The sequence below is a fragment of the Anomaloglossus baeobatrachus genome, chromosome 7, assembly GCF_048569485.1.
Source record: "Anomaloglossus baeobatrachus isolate aAnoBae1 chromosome 7, aAnoBae1.hap1, whole genome shotgun sequence".
Lineage (NCBI taxonomy): Eukaryota > Metazoa > Chordata > Amphibia > Anura > Aromobatidae > Anomaloglossus > Anomaloglossus baeobatrachus.
In genome coordinates this window covers 237757853-237776782 of record NC_134359.1, presented here as the reverse complement: position 1 = coordinate 237776782, position 18930 = coordinate 237757853, and the positions used below count along the sequence as shown (strand labels likewise).

Below are 18930 nucleotides of genomic sequence, written 5' to 3'. Positions count from 1 at the left end.
GACGAAAGGACCGAAACCTCGATTGTATTTTCCGCTGCTGAGGTCTCTTAGGTTTGGACTGGGGTAAGGAGGAGTCCTTTCCCTTGGATTCCTTAATAATCTCATCCAATCGTTCGCCAAACAATCTCTCGCCAGAAAACGGCAAACCGGTTAAGAACCTCTTGGAAGCAGAGTCTGCCTTCCATTCGCGCAGCCACATGGCCCTGCGGACTGCAACAGAATTAGCGGATGCCACCGCTGTACGGCTAGCAGAGTCTAGGACTGCGTTCATGGCGTAGGAAGAAAACGCCGACGCCTGAGAGGTTAAAGATGCAACCTGCGGGGCCGACGTACGTGTGACCGCATTAATCTCAGCCAGACAAGCTGAGATAGCTTGGAGTGTCCACACGGCTGCAAAAGCCGGGGCAAAAAGACGCTCCCGTGGCCTCATAGATGGATTTCACCAGGAGTTCTATCTGCCTGTCAGTGGCATCTTTTAGTGATGAGCCATCTGCAACCGAAACCACGGATCTAGCCGCCAATCTGGAGACTGGGGGATCTACCTTAGGACATTGAGCCCAACCCTTAACTACGTCAGCGGGGAAGGGGTAACGTGTGTCAGTAAGGCGCTTAGTAAAGCGCTTGTCCGGAACCGCTCTGGGCTTCTGGACAGCATCTCTGAAGTTAGAGTGATCAAAAAATGCACTCCGTATACGTTTGGGAAACCGAAACTGGTGTTTCTCCTGCTGAGAGGCCGACTCCTCTATAGGTGGAGGCGGTGGAGATAGATCTAACACCTGATTGATGGACGAGATAAGATCATTTACTAAGGCGTCCCCTTCAGGTGTATCAAGATTGAGAGCAACATCAGGGTCTGAGCTGCGACCTCCGCCTCGTCCTCTAGAGAGTCCTCAAGCTGGGAACCCGAGCAGCGTGAGGAAGTCGGGGATGATTCCAAGCGAGCCCGCTTAGCTGGCCTGGGACTGTGGTCCGTGGAGGAGTCCTCCACGTGAGACCTGGGGCCCACCCCGGCCGGGGTGTACCCAGAGGGACCTGGAGGTGCCGATCTAACCGGGTCCGGGGCCTGTGTAAGGACCGGTCTGGACTGCAGGGCTTCCAGCAACTTGGCAGACCATTTGTCCATAGACTGAGCCATGGATTGTGAGAGTGACTGAGAGCTTGTCAGCAAAAACTGCAAACTCAGTCGCTGCCATCTGGACAGTAGAAACAGGGGGGTCTGCCTGAGCCGAGGGGCCCACTAGTGACCGAGGCTCCGGCTGAGCAAGCGTAACAGGGGTCGAGCATTGCTCACAGTGAGGGTAGGTGGAACCCGCAGGTAACATGGCCCTACAAGAGGTACATGTCGCAAAAAAATCCTGTGCTTTAGTGCCCTTGCTCCTTGTGACCGACATGCTGTTGTGTCCTAGGAGCGTGATCACTGAGGGTATACAGCCCGACCGAACAGAAAGGTATATATATACGTATCTATACCGGCACCAGAGGGGACCAACACCGAGTGACCGGTGCGGCTTACCGACCGCTAAAAAGCGGGGTGTGTGCGCTCCAGATTCCCTGCCTGGTCTCCCAGAGCTGCAGAGCTGTTCTGTGTGATTCTCCACCGGCAGAATGTCCTAAAGATGGCTGCCGGAGCTCTCAGGGGAGGAGTAAAGCCAGGGGCGGCGTTAGGAAAAGTGCGGGAATCTGGGGTCCCCACAGTGATCAGTGAGGGGGGAGGGAGCATACAGGAAGCCCCGGCCCTCATATCCGACGTCAGGTCGGCTGTCCCGCCCCTATCTGTGATAGACAGGCCCGGGGGCGGGAGTTTTCCACTAGGCCGCGATGAAGCCGGGGACTAAATTTAATACCGCGGCCGACAAGCAGGCGCGGTCGGCGCGGTAGTCCCCGGTCTTCACAATTGAGCAGACAGTTGCGGCGTCTGGAAACCAGGCGCTCCATACACAGTCCCCATGGGGACACAGAGTACCTCGTGGATGCAGGGCCCTGTCCCTGAAGATAGATAAGCTCCTGTCCAGCAGATTCTCTCAGGGGCTGCGGAGGGAGCACGGTCCCAGAACCTGGATGACCGCTTCGGATCCCACTTCTACCAGAGCCCTCAGGGATGGAGAAGGAAACACGGCATGAGGCTCCGGCCGTCGTACCCGCAATGGGTACCTCAACCTAACAGCACCGCCGACATAGTGGGGTGAGAAGGGAGCATGCCGGGGGCCCCGTGGGGGCCTTCTTTTCTTCCAACCGATACAATCAGCAGCTGCTGCTGACTAAAATGGAGATGTGTGAGTGGATGTGTGCCTCCTTCCACACAAAGCATAAAACTGAGGAGCCCGTGAGGCACGGGAGGGTGTATAGGCAGAGGGGAGGGGTTACACTTTTGAGTGTAATACTTTGTGTGGCCTCCGGAGGCAGAAGCTATACACCCAATTGTCTGGGTCTCCCAATGGAGCGACAAAGAAATACGGTATGTTGTTTAATGCGATCACTTGGCTACCTTTAAGGCTTTGTGCGTACGTTGCGTTCTTTCATGTGGTTACGCAGCGTTTTTAATTGCAGCGTAAACGCGTGTGTTCTGCATCCCCAGCAAAGTCTATGACAATTAGCAAATTCAATGCACATGTTGCGTTTTGAAACGCAGCGTTTTGGATGCCAAATTTTTTACAAAATTGATGCGTTCTAAAAAGCAACGTCACTTATTTTGTGCATTTTGAATGCTTTTCCCTCTGTCTGTGGGAGAGCAAGCATCCAGAATGCATCCAAAATGTAGCCTTTTTCATGCGTTTTGAAACGCACATGCAGTGAAAAAACACTGCTTTTTGTCACTCCAGAACGCAACGTGCGCATATACCCTAAAAGGGTTTACATGTATGGGTGAGACAAGGGGGCACAGTACTCCTACCAACAGCATTCTAAGGTCCTTCCTCCCCGTCCTTCCTCCCCCTGTAATAACAGACAGGAGAGGAAGGACAGACAGGCAGACAGGGGCGGGAATAACTAGCAAAACCCGACCCACCTATTAGATATTCTGCAGCACTTATCAATCAAATAACAGTGCATTTCACAAACTTTACTTGCCTGTATTTCAGAAACTATACATTCGATCTCACAACTAAAGATATGTATAGAATCAGCATGATAGGACCAGTATAGCACTGGCTTTAGTTTATATAGGATAATCCTGGTGGTTGTCCTCTTTAAATCCTTGTTGCCTTTAACAGCCGCTAGAGGGAGCTTTCTGCAAATTGTGTTACTTTTGATTACCGATGCTCCCCCTAGTGGTGGTTGCAGGAATAATTTTTTTTGGCACACAACTAATCCAAATTAGTCAATCCTCACTTGATGGCAAAAGAGTGCACATTAATGCTACATACATTTTGACTGGTTGACCAATTGGTTTTCAAAAATAAGAAATTAGATCAGCTTTGATGTACTTTTCTCGATTTATGGTCTGCACCATGTGTCAGACACTTACGGCCTAGAACAGTGATGGTGAACCTATGGCACGCGTGCCACCAGGGGCACGCAGAGCCCATTCTGCTGGCATGCGTGCGGTCGCCTGATCCTGCCGCATTGATCTGCTGGAGCAGTCGCGCCGGCAGATCAAAGCTGTGTTGGAGCGGAGGAGACATTTCTCCTCGCTCTGACACTCCTTCTCCCCCAGGCTGCAGGTGTGTTGCCTAGAAGACGGAGGGGCGTCAGTGAGCTGCGCCGGCGTAATGACGTCTTCTGGCCACGTGGGAACTGAGGACCCAGCGGCGCGCAGCGTGGGAGCGTGTGCAGGAAGGTAAGTTGTGTGTTGCTTTTTTTTTGTATAACTCGTGTGCGGCTGTGTCAAGGTGGGGATGGGGGGGGCCAGTGCCAGCGCCAGCATGGGGTGGGGGATGGGAAACACACATGCCAGCATGGGGTGGGGGAGAAACACACATGCCAGTATGGTGGGGGAACACACATGCCAGCATGGGGGGGGTGGAGAAACACACATGCCAGCATGGGGGGGGGGGGAGAAACACACATGCCAGCATGGGGGGGGGGGGAGAAACACACATGCCAGCATGGGGGGGGGGAGAAACACACATGCCAGCATGGGGTGGGGGGGGGGGGTTGGGGAAACACACATGCCAGTATGAAGGAAGGGGGGGGGGGGGGGACGCGCATGCCAACATGGGGGTGGGGGGAACACATGCATGCCAGAGCATGGGGGGGGGGGGGGGGAACACACATGCCAGTATGGGGGGGTGTGTAGGAAACACACATGCCAGCATGGGGGAGGGGGAGCACACATGCCAGCACGGGGTGGGGGGCACACATGCCAGCATGGGGTGGGGGGCACACATGCCAGCATGGGGTGGGGGGCACACATGCCAGCATGGGGTGGGGGGCACACATGCCAGCATGGGGTGGGGGGCACACATGCCAGCATGGGGTGGGGGGCACACATGCCAGCATGGGGGGGGGGGGGGTGACATGCATGCCAGGATGGGGAAACATACATGCCAGGATGGGGAAACATACATGCCAGGATGGGGCAACATACATGCCAGGATGGGGCAACATACATGCCAGGATGGGGCAACATACATGCCAGGATGGGGCAACATACATGCCAGGATGGGGCAACATACATGCCAGGATGGGGCAACATACATGCCAGGATGGGGCAACATACATGCCAGGATGGGGAAACATACATGCCAGGATGGGGAAACATACATACCAGGATGGAGGAAAACATGCATGCCAGGATGGAGGAAACATGCCACGATAAGGTACATTTACCAGGAAGGGGAACATTTACCAGGAAGGGGAACATTTACCAGGAAGGGGAACATTTACCTGGATGGGGGTACATTTACCTGGATGGGGGTACATTTACCTGGATGGGGGTAAATTAACCAGGATGGAGGACATTTACCAGGAATGGGGTACATGCCGGGATGGGGGAACATTTACAAGGATGGGCAATATGTCAGGATGGGGTACATTTACCAGCATGGTGGAACATGCCAGAATGGGGTACATTTACCTGGATGGGGGTACATTTACCTGGATGGGGGTAAATTAACCAGGATGGAGGACATTTACCAGGAATGGGGTACATGCCGGGATGGGGGAACATTTACAAGGATGGGCAATATGTCAGGATGGGGTACATTTACCAGCATGGTGGAACATGCCAGAATGGGGTACATTTACCAGGATGGAGGACATTTACCAGGATGAGGTATATTTAACAGGATGGGGCCATGATGGGGACAAATATACCAGAATGTAGGAAATATGTATCAGGATGGGGGACATGTTTACCAAGAAGTGGCCCAGGAAGGGGGACATAACTACACAATGAAAGGGGAGGGGAGCAACTCGTATGTCTTTATGGGATTTCAAGATGTTCAGACTTTGAAATGTAGATGTGGATTACAGGGTGACATCTGATTGCATTCCATGCTAAAATCTCTGTGTCTAATATGCTGCAATTTTTTCCAGAAAGAGCAATCCAACTGCTGTGTCTGGAAAGGGCAGGGGCTCAGCTTCAATGTGTGGTAAGCATGCATGAGCGTGATGCCCCCTGCTGAAGAGAAGAGAAGACGGCAAAGGTAAGGTTACAATCAATTATTTACATAATAGAATTGGTTGGCACTTCGGAAAAAAAATTGGGTTTAGGGCTACAGTTTGGGCACTCGGCCTGTAAAAGGTCCGCCATGACTGGTCTAGAACATCCAAACTTTTCTTTTGTACATAAGCCCGAAAATGTTTACTTGCAAATGTAGCGTGCTCAATCATGTGAAGGATCCACATATGACCGACCAGGTGCTTTAAATCTCTTATATTTGGCTGGCCGATCTGGGTGTCTGTAGCAAGACAGATTAATGTACTGAGCATTTGTTGGTGGATTTAGCTAATATATCTCCTACAGATTCCTCTACTAAGAGATTAGCCCAATAAGTCTAAACCTAAAAGCAGATGGCTCATTATAGAAGAAGCCCCCTCCCCGCTTACCACACTGTAATCCCCACTTGGCAGTGATAGGAATGTAAAGGATCCGTCGTCTTTAGAGGTGGCGTGACACAGGTAAGAAACAGCTTCATCTTTTCCCTGAAAGCCGTCAACTGGTGACAGATTGCAGCCCAAAATATCCTGGAAGCAAAGCAGATCAATAAATTACTGTCACGGTAGAAAGAGGAGAAACAGCAGGGTCAGGGCACAAAACGGCAAATGTGATTGGGTAATGACATCATATTGCCCGGAGCCCTCTTTTTACACCCCTCTTCCTCTCTCTGCACGTAATTTTTTTTTTTTATCCATGATGTGTGGTCACAAAGTGTTTTCAGCACGTATTAGACCCCCTAATGCATACTGCGCTTGTGCAAGTCCAAGACCCTTTATAATCCAAGTGGCCAGCATTGCTTACACTCAAAACGGTGTCCCTGGATCAGCGAGTGGCTTTTAAAGGGAACCAGTCACCAGATTTTTCATGTATAAGCCAAACGTATCACTTTCATCAATGCCTGTACTGCATTCCATGAAGGTGCATATTATCCCCTGACTCCCCTTGTATACCCCCAAATTCCCTTAGAAAATCTAGAGCACTGGATAGTCTGATGAGCGTGCTCACTGTGGCTCCTGTCCCTAACCTCCATGCTGATCAACGTCCTCTTGTTCAGATTGACAAGATGACTCCTCCTGTGTCATCCACATAGCGGGGTGAAGTCTCCGGCCTGGTCAGTGACATCACCAGCTCGCGCAGACGCACTTTGCTCAGCCCTTCCACTGCGCATGCGCGAACCAGCCAGGTCTCTGTGCAAGCGCGAGACTTCACTAGGCAATGTGGACAACGAGGAGGTGTCATTCCGTCAATCATAAGAGAACAGCAATCAGCGCGGAAAAGAGGGACAGACGTCGCAACAAGCACACCCATCAGGCCAGACTGATTAACATACAGATTTTCAAAGAGTATTGTATGTCCCCTTATTTTGTCTCTTTTTACGCATTTTCTCGTACTCTCTGTACTTATATTAAAGCCTCAAACTTTCTTAAGTTGATCCTTGTATGCTCTATAGAATCCACAGCCTTTCGGAGGGTGCTGGGCCTTTTGACTATCGGACACCAGTGTGTGTTAAGGGGCCTTATTCCCCCATCTGGTCAGAGGGGCAGCATGTTGTGCATGTGCGGTTACGTAGACTGTGTGGGGGTTATATGTATGCTCAAGTGTGGAAGGAGAGTGCAAGATTGAGTGAGCAAACAGATTAACCCCTTGCAGTCGCACCCACGTCACGCGCTGAGAAGTGTGTACGCGACAATGAAAAATTGTTTTTCATGGGCAAACCCTCCAAAAGAACGATCACTGACTTTACCTCCCGGCTGATGGACGATGAGAACAGCAGAAACATGACGCCTTTCATAGGCTCGCCGTCACTCCGAACAGAACCGGACACATCATACCCAGCGACAAGAAGAGGGCCTGAGGTTTGCGCATTGGAATTTTTCACTTGTACCATTGCTGCAGCCTGAAATATAGAAATTAAAGCATGATAAAAACAATTTCAAGAGTTACGCGTTTTAGGCTTTTTTTTTCCATTTTTCATATGAACAGCTACTTTAGCAATGCAAGAGCGGCGTTCCTGCCTAAAACCCAATACAAGATGGAACAGAGTAACCAGATACCGGAACTACTAATAATCAAGGTAGCACATACCTCCTTCAGGGTCCACGTGGGGTGAGAAGCAATAATCTCATAATCACCGGGAAGCACTTTACTGAAGAAAAACCTAAATGAAAAAACAAAAGATGTTCAGTGTATACCTGCCATGCTCAGAGGGACCTTAAAGTGAACATATCAGGTCCACTATGCACCCAGAACCACGAGCAGTTCTGAGTGCATATTGCTAATCCCTGCCTAACAGTCCCTGTATCTAGTAGCATAGATGAAGGGATCTACAGTGGAACCTCGCTTAACGAGTAACCCAGTTAGCGAGTATTTCGCTTTACAAACAAAGCTTTCTGTAAATTTGTAACTCTGTTTACGAGAAAGCTTTGCTGTACGAGCAAAATCCTCACCGCACACACTTCCGGTTCCGTACATCCACCGTGCTCTAACCCGCTCTTGCAGTCCACACAAACACACACGCACACACAGTATTATGCTCACCTTACCTTCCGTTCCATCGCCGGCCTCATGGTTCTTTTAATTCGTCGGTACATCAGACAAGGGAGGAATCCTCGCGGCAAACTACAAGAACCATGAGGCCGGTGATGGAACGGAAGGTAAGGTGTGCATAATATGTGTACCTTCCGTTCCATCGCCAGCCTCCTGGGTCTTGAAGATCGCCGGTATAGGATGTGTATCGGCATTCGGCAAACATCGCGACGAGGCAGGAACTTCCCCTGTCAGCCGCTACTCAAAGGCAGCACGCTGGCCAATCAGAGGCAAGCGGCTCCTGCCTTTGACGTCGGCGCTCTGGCACTGGAACAGAAGTTCCTTCCTCGTCATGATGGTTACCCGATACACATCCCGTACCAGCGAACAGCAAGTCCCAGAAGATCCGGGATGGAACGGAAGGTAAGGTGAGCATAATGTGTGCGTGCATGTTTGTGCATGTGTGGAATGGCACAATAGGGGACCAGGATGGGACATTTAACAAGTTGTGGAACGAATTGTCTGCATTGCAATGATTTCCTATGGGAAATCTTGCTTTGCTGAACGAGTAACTTGGTTAACAAGCACAGACCCAGAACGGATTGTTCTCGTTAACGAAGGTTCCACTATATAGAAAAAGTATTTCTAAAGATCTTTTATTGTATGCTAATGAGCGCGGGGACTAGTCCCCTGGGCGCTACTTCCCCTGGCTAGTCGGCTCCATTAGCATGTTAGTACACTACTGTGGGCGTACCTACTAATCTACCTAACCTGCTAATGAATGTGCAGTGTCAGTGGATGATCTCACTCACTTCTCCGCTGCCATCGCTGCCCAATGCTGGGTTTCAGCTCACTGCGCATGAGCCCAGAGTTTGGGTCATGCGCACTACTTCAGTTTGAAGCCAGGACGCGTACACCCAGCTTCATAGTGCGCATGACCGGAACTGAGGGGGGTCATGCGCACTGAGCCGAAATTCAGAGTCAGGCGGCGATGGCGGCAGAGAGGTGAGTGAGATCCTCCTCTGATGCTGCATATTCATTAGCATGATAGCACGCCCACAGGGACATACTAACATGCTAATGGGGCAGTCTAGCCAGGGGAACTAACGCCCAAAGGACTAGTCCCCTCGTTCATTAGCATATGATATAAGATCTTTAGAAATACTTTATTCTAAAGATCTCTTTATCTATGCTAGTGTATACAGGGACGGTTAGGCAGGGATTAGTACTATGCACCCAGAACAGCTTGTGGTTCTGGGTGCATATTGGACCTGACAGGTTCCCTTTAACCTTTGTCTGCGACCCTAAATAAACAGCTCACATGTACTAAGGAGAATTCTCTGAGTACACCATACTAAGCATGTGTGCTGTATTGATTTCCCCGAGTGCTCATAAAACAAATCTTATTAATTTGGAGTTCAAGAGGCATAGAAGGAGAGTATTTTGTTAAAACTTCAAACATGATATACCTATATAAAGGTGTAATAAACTATCATTGGACAGCTCATCCTGCTGATGGGACTGGCATCTAAGCAGTTTGTGGCCGCATTTACTTTCTGCGACTTACTTGCCACCAGTCTGAGTCACCGTTGTCTGCAAGTTCCCTCCACTCCCTGCTCTCCTCATTGCGACATGAACTCCAGCTGGACCCAAATTCTGGTTTCTGCTGAGGACCTGGAAGGCAATTATTTACATTTTAATGTGCAATTCTAAATATAAAGAAATACGAACCAGATCCCACACATTTCTATAGGAAACAAATGTAATAAAAGGAACAACAAAGAGGCAAAATACCTTAAAAACACATTAAAAGGGGTTGGCCACTAATAGGACAAACCATCAGAATCTGAGTTTGCCCCCATTACAATAAAACACTTATACTCATCTCCGTTGCTGGCACTGTTCCAGCACTTGCTCTACCGGTTCTCATGTGAGCTTGTTCCATAACGCTAGCTCTGCGCCCAATGAGGTCACTCTGCCCGCCTTCAGACAAATCAGACATCAATGCGATAAAGTGAAAGCAGCCAAAGCTCTGATTTTCTCTTGAAGTTCAATTTGTCCAAAAGCTGGGAGAGTGAAGACAGTGCTGATAAGGCATAGGGCTTGTGTGATTCAACAAGCCCACGTAAGAACCAGGAGTGCAAGTGCTGGAACAGCGCCGGCAACAGAATCAAGTATAAGGGAAGATTGGGAAGGATTTTACTGGTAGTGAACCACCCATTTAAAGGAAAACTTATAAACTCAGTTCATCCCCTTTATGTATAGGACATGGGATAACTAACTGATTATTGGAACCTCAAGCAGACCAGAGAATGGGGACTATATAAAGCCCAAGCTGAATGGAGTAGAGGTTCATCATGCTCCCCAGCACTCAATGCATTCTTAAGGGGAGTGCCGAAGATGGTTTCATACAGTGCTTGGCTATCTTCAGCAGTCCCATGAAAAAGGATTAGAGCGAAGGGGTGTACATGCTTTATCATTAATCAATTCTATAGATCCCTGTTCTTGGGATCAGAAGGAAGCCTAGTAGTCAAGCCCACCAGGATTAATACGTTATCCCCTTTTAGTTGCAAACACATAACATTATAGTGACGTACCATCACAGACTAAGGTCAGCCTGCTGATGCCATAGTTATACTTCATACCTTGCCGTTAACCGAAAACCCAGTAAAGACAAAATTCACATCTTCCCCTTTGGTGCAGATGTCGTTGACTCCATCCACGTGAAGGGGAACACTGGTTGGCTCTGCATCAGAGAAGACAACATTTCACATATAATGTATCAAACAAAACATGTCTCCAATATCAGGAACTAAAACATCATGATCCAGTGTGTGATCTCAGACCGACCATTATGGGGCACTGAGCGATCTAGTATACATCTCAGTGCGCATCGTTTGCTTTAGTCTGCCTGTGTAGGCAGAAAAACAATCACCGACCAGTAAAGGGTTACCAATTGGTGGTCATATTTTTCTGCTGTGTGACCATCAGAATGAGCTCGCTGATGGATTCTCTGTTACCTCATGCTGCAGCTAGCAATAGACAGTGCAAAGCAAAGGGTGCAAGACTGCAAACTGCAGCAATTATAGTGAATCCCGAATATATACAATATACATATAATCTCAACAATTTTCAGCAAAGGTGGCGAGCTTAAGCATTGATACCATCCCACCACTACTACTCTGTCAACGCTACAACATAGACTGGGCCGTCTGTGAGCACAGGGTTGGGTGCAGAGAATGAGGCCGAGGGCCGTATGTTCTTTGCTCACTAACCTTTGACACTGCTCAGAGATTTCTGTAGCTGACGACCGGTATTAAAAGCAAAGGGTTCACTGTAGAAACCATTCTAGTTTCATTACTTTTCTAGCCCTGGAGATCTCTTATTTACCCTTCTTAGACGTCATACAGAACCTGCAGCATCTCGCACTGGCTCTGAATGTAATTCATCCTCTTGGGTCGGGTTTAAACAGGAGGCACATTTCATGGTCCGTTTACAGACCCCAGTGGCCAGACTGACCGAGGCTTACAGCCAGCCTTATATATATACCTAGGGCCAGGCGTTTAGTTACGAGTACTGAGCACCCGAGCATGGTAGTGCCCACTCATCACTAGTGACAAGTACTGAGCACCCGAGCATGGTAGTGCCCACTCATCACTAGTTACGAGAACTGAGCACCCGAGCATGGTAGTGCCCACTCATCACTAGTTACGAGTACTGAGCACCCGAGCATGGTAGTGCCCGCTCATCACTAGTTACGAGTATAGAGCACCCGAGCATGGTAGTGCCCGCTCATCACTAGATACGAGTACTGAGCACCCGAGCATGGTAGTGCCCGCTCATCACTAGTTACAAGTACTGAGCACCCGAGCATGGTAGTGCCCGCTCATCACTAGATACGAGTACTGAGCACCCGAGCATGGTAGTGCCCGCTCATCACTAGTTACGAGTACCGAGCATGGTAGTGCCCGCTCATCACTAGTTACGATTACTGAGCACCCGAGCATGGTAGTGCCCGCTCATCACTAGTTACGAGTAACGAACACCCGAGCATGGTAGTGCCCGCTCATTACTAGTTACGAGTACCGAGCACCCGAGCGTGGTAGTGCCCGCTCATCACTAGTTACGAGTACCAAGCACCCAAGCATGGTAGTGCCCGCTCATCACTAGTTACGAGTACCGAACACCCGAGCATGGTAGTGCCCGCTCATTACTAGTTAGGAGTACTGAGCACCCGAGCATGGTAGTGCTCATTCATCACTAGTCAAAACCTGACGGATCAGTAAGTGATCAGCACAAGGTGTTGTCCGCTGTAAAGTTAAGGAATTGTCAGTTGGGCAGTTTTCTATTATAGCTGCTCCAACCTGATCTAGAAAACTCAGAGTACCAGAAGCAGAATTACACAGACTTTCTCCCATTCATTATATACATTAAGGAATAGATTTTAGACATCAGATGCCGCCCAGACTATATCACTGAGCTCCAGTAATAAAATATCAATGTAATGAGACATGGAGAGATTTCAGAAGGAATTCTACGTGAAGTGTTTCTGCCATCCGGGGATTTACTGATTACATCTAACTAATGCAAATAGCAGAAACTAGGGAATGTAAACCATAAACACACAGGGCCGTAGGGACATGAACGTGGTTATTACAGAGACTTACCAAAACTCCACCCTAGGGGAGGCTCAATCTTGAGAACAAAATCCCCCTGTAAGATCAGGAAACCAGTGATTAGTATCATTATTGTACTGCAACGCGGATAGGTGCGGAAAACAGGCACATGACGGCCACAGACCCCGATATAGCGCTCACATACACACAGGGCACCACCAGTTACACTGGTTTCATATGGATGACTACACATTTATCTTTTAGGGTAATCTCAATGCCTTTTCTCTTGAAACAAAGATTATAAAAAAGAGTGATGTTAAATATCCAGATGGAGGTTTAAGCAATGAAAGAACTAAGGCTACTTTCACACATCAGTTTTTTGGCATCAGGCACAATCCGGCAAAAAACGGATAAAACGGATCCGTCGCCAGATACGTTTTATTCCCCATAGACTTGTATTAGCGCTGGATTGCATTGCATGCGGCGTCCGCGAAATGTCTTAGTCAGCGTTTTTTTGTCTCCGGCAAAAAAAATACGCACCACGCCAGATCCAGCGCTGTCCAGCATGTTGTATAATGGAAGTCTATGGGAGCCAGATCCATCATTCATCTGGCATATGACGAAATCCAAGGACGGATCCGGTTTTTTGAACTGCACATGCTCAGTATCACAACGGATCCATCAAAAAACGGAATGACCACATGGAAAAAAACAGATGCGATGGATCCGTTTTTTTGCCGGATCCATCGCATCAGGTTTTTAGCCGGATTGTGCCTGATGCCAAAAAACTGATGTGTGAAACCAGTAAGTTTGAAGCAGGAGCCGCGTCCCTCTCTCAGGGTATTGTGTAATGTGCACTTACACAATGAAGGAAGCGCAGGGTCACACCCAGTGTCTCTGGCACGGCTCGTAGGCAGAGGATTATGGATGAATGGGCCAATAATTACCATAGGGAGCACAGCCCCTTCATGTCACAGTGCAGGGGGTTTACAGGATGGTGAGGAAGACCCCAACCTCTAACCTCTTAGATGATTGTGATCACTGCTGACAGAAGAGCTCCATAGAGTACACTATGAAACATTGTTACAATAGGAGACTATAGGGGACATAATTACTGCAAAACGATTATTCCTGGCTCACTGCGTTATATATTAGGTGCTCAGAAAAAACAGCAAGTCTAATAGAAAATAATTCCGGCACACTTGGAGAATATATGAAGAAGAGAAAATCTTGAAATGCTTAAATGGTTTTATTTTGTGCATAGATCAAAAAAGTGATGATAATTCATCCGTCCGACGTTTCGACCTTTTGAAGGTCTTTATCAAGGACAAATTTATCTAATATAACAAGAACATACGCACAATTAGTGCATGAAAATATACAAAAAAGCATAGCATGATTATGGCGTTCATTGTAACAACAATCTCTGATGACATCATGATAGCACATAACCAAACAAAGACATACATATGCTTATACAATCCATGTGTTGAAAACAGTAAAGATAAAAATAAAAACCTAACAAAGGAACAAAGCTCATAAGGAGTACACTTGTTATTTGGAAATTGAGGGCAGTAATGACCCACCTATATGAACAACTGTATGGTATATGTTCAAGACTATGAAGACATCATAATGCAGTCAAAGAAATGAGCAAAGATGTGATCCTATGTAGGAGACAAAAACAAATGAATATCGTATACATGACATACACACATGCAAATCAGAAGAGTTTAATTCTTCCACAATAACTATCTACAGGTGTGTCTTTCCCCACTTATACCTTATGCACTGAAGTAAATAGATGACCAGTAGTGGTGACCTTTTTCAGAGGGAGTGGGATATAGACAATTCTAAATGCAAGTGGATATAAATATGTGCATTAGAATGATACATGGATTATTTTAACCATATGATTAAAGTGAAATAATGCATCCTGAAGGAAAGTAATCTACCTGGAAAAACTGTTTCGCTGTCAAAGGTAGATACCTGAGAGCATAAGGGAAAGTCTCGTGTTTCCTTCACTGATGGTTTCTCAGTTGCCTCAGAAAAAGAGGAATATTCTGAGCAAGAGAGTCACATATACTTGCATTAACGCATAAAGTAGGGAAAAGAGACATATACAGTGACTTCTGTGTATTATACAACAAATGGTGAGAAGGCAAAAAACTACCTGAAAAATGCAGAGATAGTATACTGATACTTGCACTGAGGAATTCACAATGGCCTCAGGGTAACATCAGTGCTATGGACAAAATATATGAACATCAGGGGTTACAAGCGGGATAGGAAAACCAGTATAAGGTACATGTGGTAGGATAAAAATGTATCAATGTTACCTTAATATTGTTCCAAAAAGGTGAAAGTGTATGGGATCATATAATGAAAAGGACTCCTTCTGGGGTTCTCAAGGAGACCCTATGGAAAATGTATGAATTTAAGTATTAAATAGTATATGTGAAGTAAATAATGGGCTGATATAGACACATACCTGAGGTATTAGAAGTATTAGAGACAGGGTAAGGCTAGTGAGCCATATATGGTGTGACGTATCTAGATGAAATATGGAGAATACATAAATAAGCTGTTCCATCAGGCTAATGGCTCAAGGAGGTAAGAAGGGAATTTTGTTACTTACCGTAAATTCCTTTTCTTCTAGCTCTTATTGGGAGACCCAGCCGATTGGGTGTATAGCACTGCCTCCGGAGGCCACACAAAGCAATTACACTAAAAAGTGTAAGGCCCCTCCCCTTCTGGCTATACACCCCCAGTGGGATCACTGGCTCACCAGTTTTAGTGCAAAAGCAAGAAGGAGGAAAGCCAATAACTGGTTTAAACAAATTCTCTCCGAGTAACATCGGAGAACTGAAAACCGTTCAACATGAACAACATGTGTACCCGCAAACAACCAAAAATCCCGAAGGACAACAGGGCGGGTGCTGGGTCTCCCAATAAGAGCTAGAAGAAAAGGAATTTACGGTAAGTAACAAAATTCCCTTCTTCTTCGGCGCTCTATTGGGAGACCCAGACGATTGGGACGTCCAAAAGCTGTCCCTGGGTGGGTAAAGAAATACCTCATGTTAGAGCTGCAAGACAGCCCTCCCCTACGGGGAGGCAACTGCCGCCTGCAGGACTCTTCTACCTAGGCTGGCGTCCGCCGAAGCATAGGTATGCACCTGATAATGTTTGGTGAAAGTGTGCAGACTCGACCAGGTAGCTGCCTGGCACACCTGTTGAGCCGTAGCCTGGTGTCGAAATGCCCAGGATGCACCCACGGCTCTGGTAGAATGGGCCTTCAGCCCTGATGGAACCGGAAGCCCAGCAGAACGGTAGGCTTCAAGAATTGGTTCTTTGATCCATCGAGCCAGGGTGGCTTTAGAAGCCTGCGACCCTTTGCGCTTACCAGCGACAAGGACAAAGAGTGCATCCGAACGGCGCAAGGGCGCCGTGCGGGAAATGTAGATTCTGAGTGCTCTCACCAGATCTAACAAATGTAAATCCTTCTCATACCGATGAACTGCATGAGGACAAAACGAAGGCAAAGAGATATCCTGATTAAGGTGAAAAGAGGATACCACCTTCGGGAGAAACTCCTGAATGGGGCGCAGCACAACCTTGTCCTGGTGGAAGACCAGGAAGGGAGCCTTGGATGATAGTGCTGCCAGCTCAGACACTCTCCGAAGAGATGTGATCGCTACCAGAAAAGCCACTTTCTGTGATAGTCTAGAAAGTGAAACCTCCCTCAGGGGCTCGAAGGGCGGCTTCTGGAGGGCAACTAGTACCCTGTTCAGATCCCATGGATCTAACGGCCGCTTGTACGGGGGTACGATATGGCAAACCCCCTGTAGGAACGTGCGCACCTTAGAAAGGCGTGCCAAACGCCTCTGAAAAAAGACGGATAGCGCCGAGACCTGACCTTTAATGGAGCCGAGCGACAAACCTTTTTCTAACCCAGATTGCAGGAAAGAAAGAAAGGTAGGCAATGCAAATGGCCAGGGAGACACTCCCTGAGCAGAGCACCAGGATAAGAATATCCTCCACGTTCTGTGGTAGATCTTAGCGGACGTGGGCTTCCTAGCCTGTCTCATGGTGGCAACGACCCCTTGGGACAATCCTGAAGACGCTAGGAGCCAGGACTCAATGGCCACACAGTCAGGTTCAGGGCCGCAGAATTCCGATGGAAAAACGGCCCTTGGGACAGTAAGTCTGGTCGGTCTGGGAGTGCCCACGGTTGGCCGACCGTGAGCTGCCACAGATCCGGATACCACGCCCTCCTCGGCCAGTCTGGGGCGACAAGTATGACGCGGCTGCAATCGGATCTGATCTTGCGTAGCACTCTGGGCAAGAGTGCCAGAGGTGGAAACACATAAGGGAGCCGGAACTGCGACCAATCTTGCACTAGGGCGTCTGCCGCCAGCGCTCTTTGATCGCGAGACCGTGCCATGAAGGTTGGGACCTTGTTGTTGTGCCGTGACGCCATTAGGTCGACGTCCGGCACCCCCCAGCGGCGACAGATTTCCTGAAACACGTCTGGGTGAAGGGACCATTCCCCTGCGTCCATGCCCTGGCGACTGAGGAAGTCTGCTTCCCAGTTTTCTACGCCGGGGATGTGAACTGCGGATATGGTGGAGGCTGTGGCTTCCACCCACATCAGAATCCGCCGGACTTCCTGGAAGGCTTGCCGACTGCGTGTCCCCCCTTGGTGGTTGATGTATGCCACCGCTGTGGAGTTGTCCGACTGAATTCGGATCTGCCTTCCTTCCAGCCACTGCTGGAAGGCTAGTAGGGCAAGATACACTGCTCTGATTTCCAGAACATTGATCTGAAGGGTGGACTCCTGCTGAGTCCACGCACCCTGAGCCCTGTGGTGGAGAAAGACTGCTCCCCACCCTGACAGACTCGCGTCTGTCGTGACCACCGCCCAGGACGGTGGTAGGAAGGATCTTCCCTGTGATAATGAGGTGGGAAGAAGCCACCACTGCAGAGAGTCTTTGGCCGTCTGGGAAAGGGAGACTTTCCTGTCCAGGGATGTTGACTTCCCGTCCCATTGGCGGAGAATGTCCCATTGAAGTGGACGCAGATGAAACTGCGCAAACGGGACCGCCTCTATTGCCGCCACCATCTTCCCGAGGAAGTGCATGAGGCGCCTTAAGGAGTGCGACTGACTTTGAAGGAGAGCCTGCACCCCCGTTTGTAGAGACCGCTGCTTGTCCAGCGGAAGCTTCACTATCGCTGAGAGAGTATGAAACTCCATGCCAAGATACGTTAGTGATTGGGTCGGTGACAGATTTGACTTTGGGAAGTTGATGATCCACCCGAACGCCTGGAGAGTCTCCAGTGCAAAATTCAGGCTGAGTTGGCATGCCTCTTGAGAGGGTGCCTTGACCAGTAGATCGTCCAAGTAAGGGATCACAGAGTGTCCGTGAGAGTGCAAGACTGCTACCACTGCCGCCATGATCTTGGTGAACACCCGAGGGGCTGTCGCCAGACCAAATGGCAGAGCTACGAACTGAAGATGGTCGTCTCCTATCACGAAGCGTAGAAAGCGTTGGTGCTCTGTAGCAATCGGCACGTGGAGATAAGCATCTTTGATGTCTATTGATGCTAGGAAATCTCCTTGAGACATTGAGGCAATGACTGAGCGGAGGGATTCCATCCGGAACCGCCTGGCATTCACATGCTTGTTGAGCAGTTTTAGGTCCAGAACAGGACGGAAGGAGCCGTCCTTTTTTGGAACCACAAAAAGATTGGAGTAAAATCCTCGCCCCCGTTCCCGAGGGGGGACAGGGATCACGACTCCTTCTGCTCTTAGAGAGTCCACCGCCTGCAGCAGGGCATCTGCTCGGTTGGGGTGTGGGGAGGTTCTGAAGAACCGGAGTGGAGGCCGAGAACTGAACTCGATTCTGTACCCGCGAGACAAAATGCCTGTTACCCACCGGTCTTTGACCTGTGACAGCCAAATGTCGCAAAAGCGGGAGAGCCTGCCACCGACCGAGGATGCGGAGGGAGGAGGCCGAAAGTCATGAGGTAGCCGCTTTGGAAGCGGTTCCTCCATTTGCTTTCCTGGGGCGTGAGTGAGCCCGCCAGGAATCTGAGCTCCCTTGTTCTTTCTGAGTCCTTTTGGACGAGGAGAATTGGGCCTTGCCCGAGCCTCGAAAGGACCGAAACCTCGACTGCCACTTTTTCTGT

General features: G+C 48.9%; 1 protein-coding gene across 1 annotated transcript in view; it reads right to left on the bottom strand.

Moving 5' to 3' along the window:
- Positions 1–18930, bottom strand: part of LOC142245339 (BOS complex subunit NOMO1-like) — a 226410-nt gene that overhangs the window by 188430 nt on the left and 19050 nt on the right. The window contains 6 exon segments of the mRNA XM_075317979.1: positions 5989–6126; positions 7344–7496; positions 7685–7757; positions 9693–9799; positions 10771–10871; positions 12793–12838. Of these exon segments, the coding sequence (XP_075174094.1) occupies positions 5989–6126; positions 7344–7496; positions 7685–7757; positions 9693–9799; positions 10771–10871; positions 12793–12838 (618 nt within the window).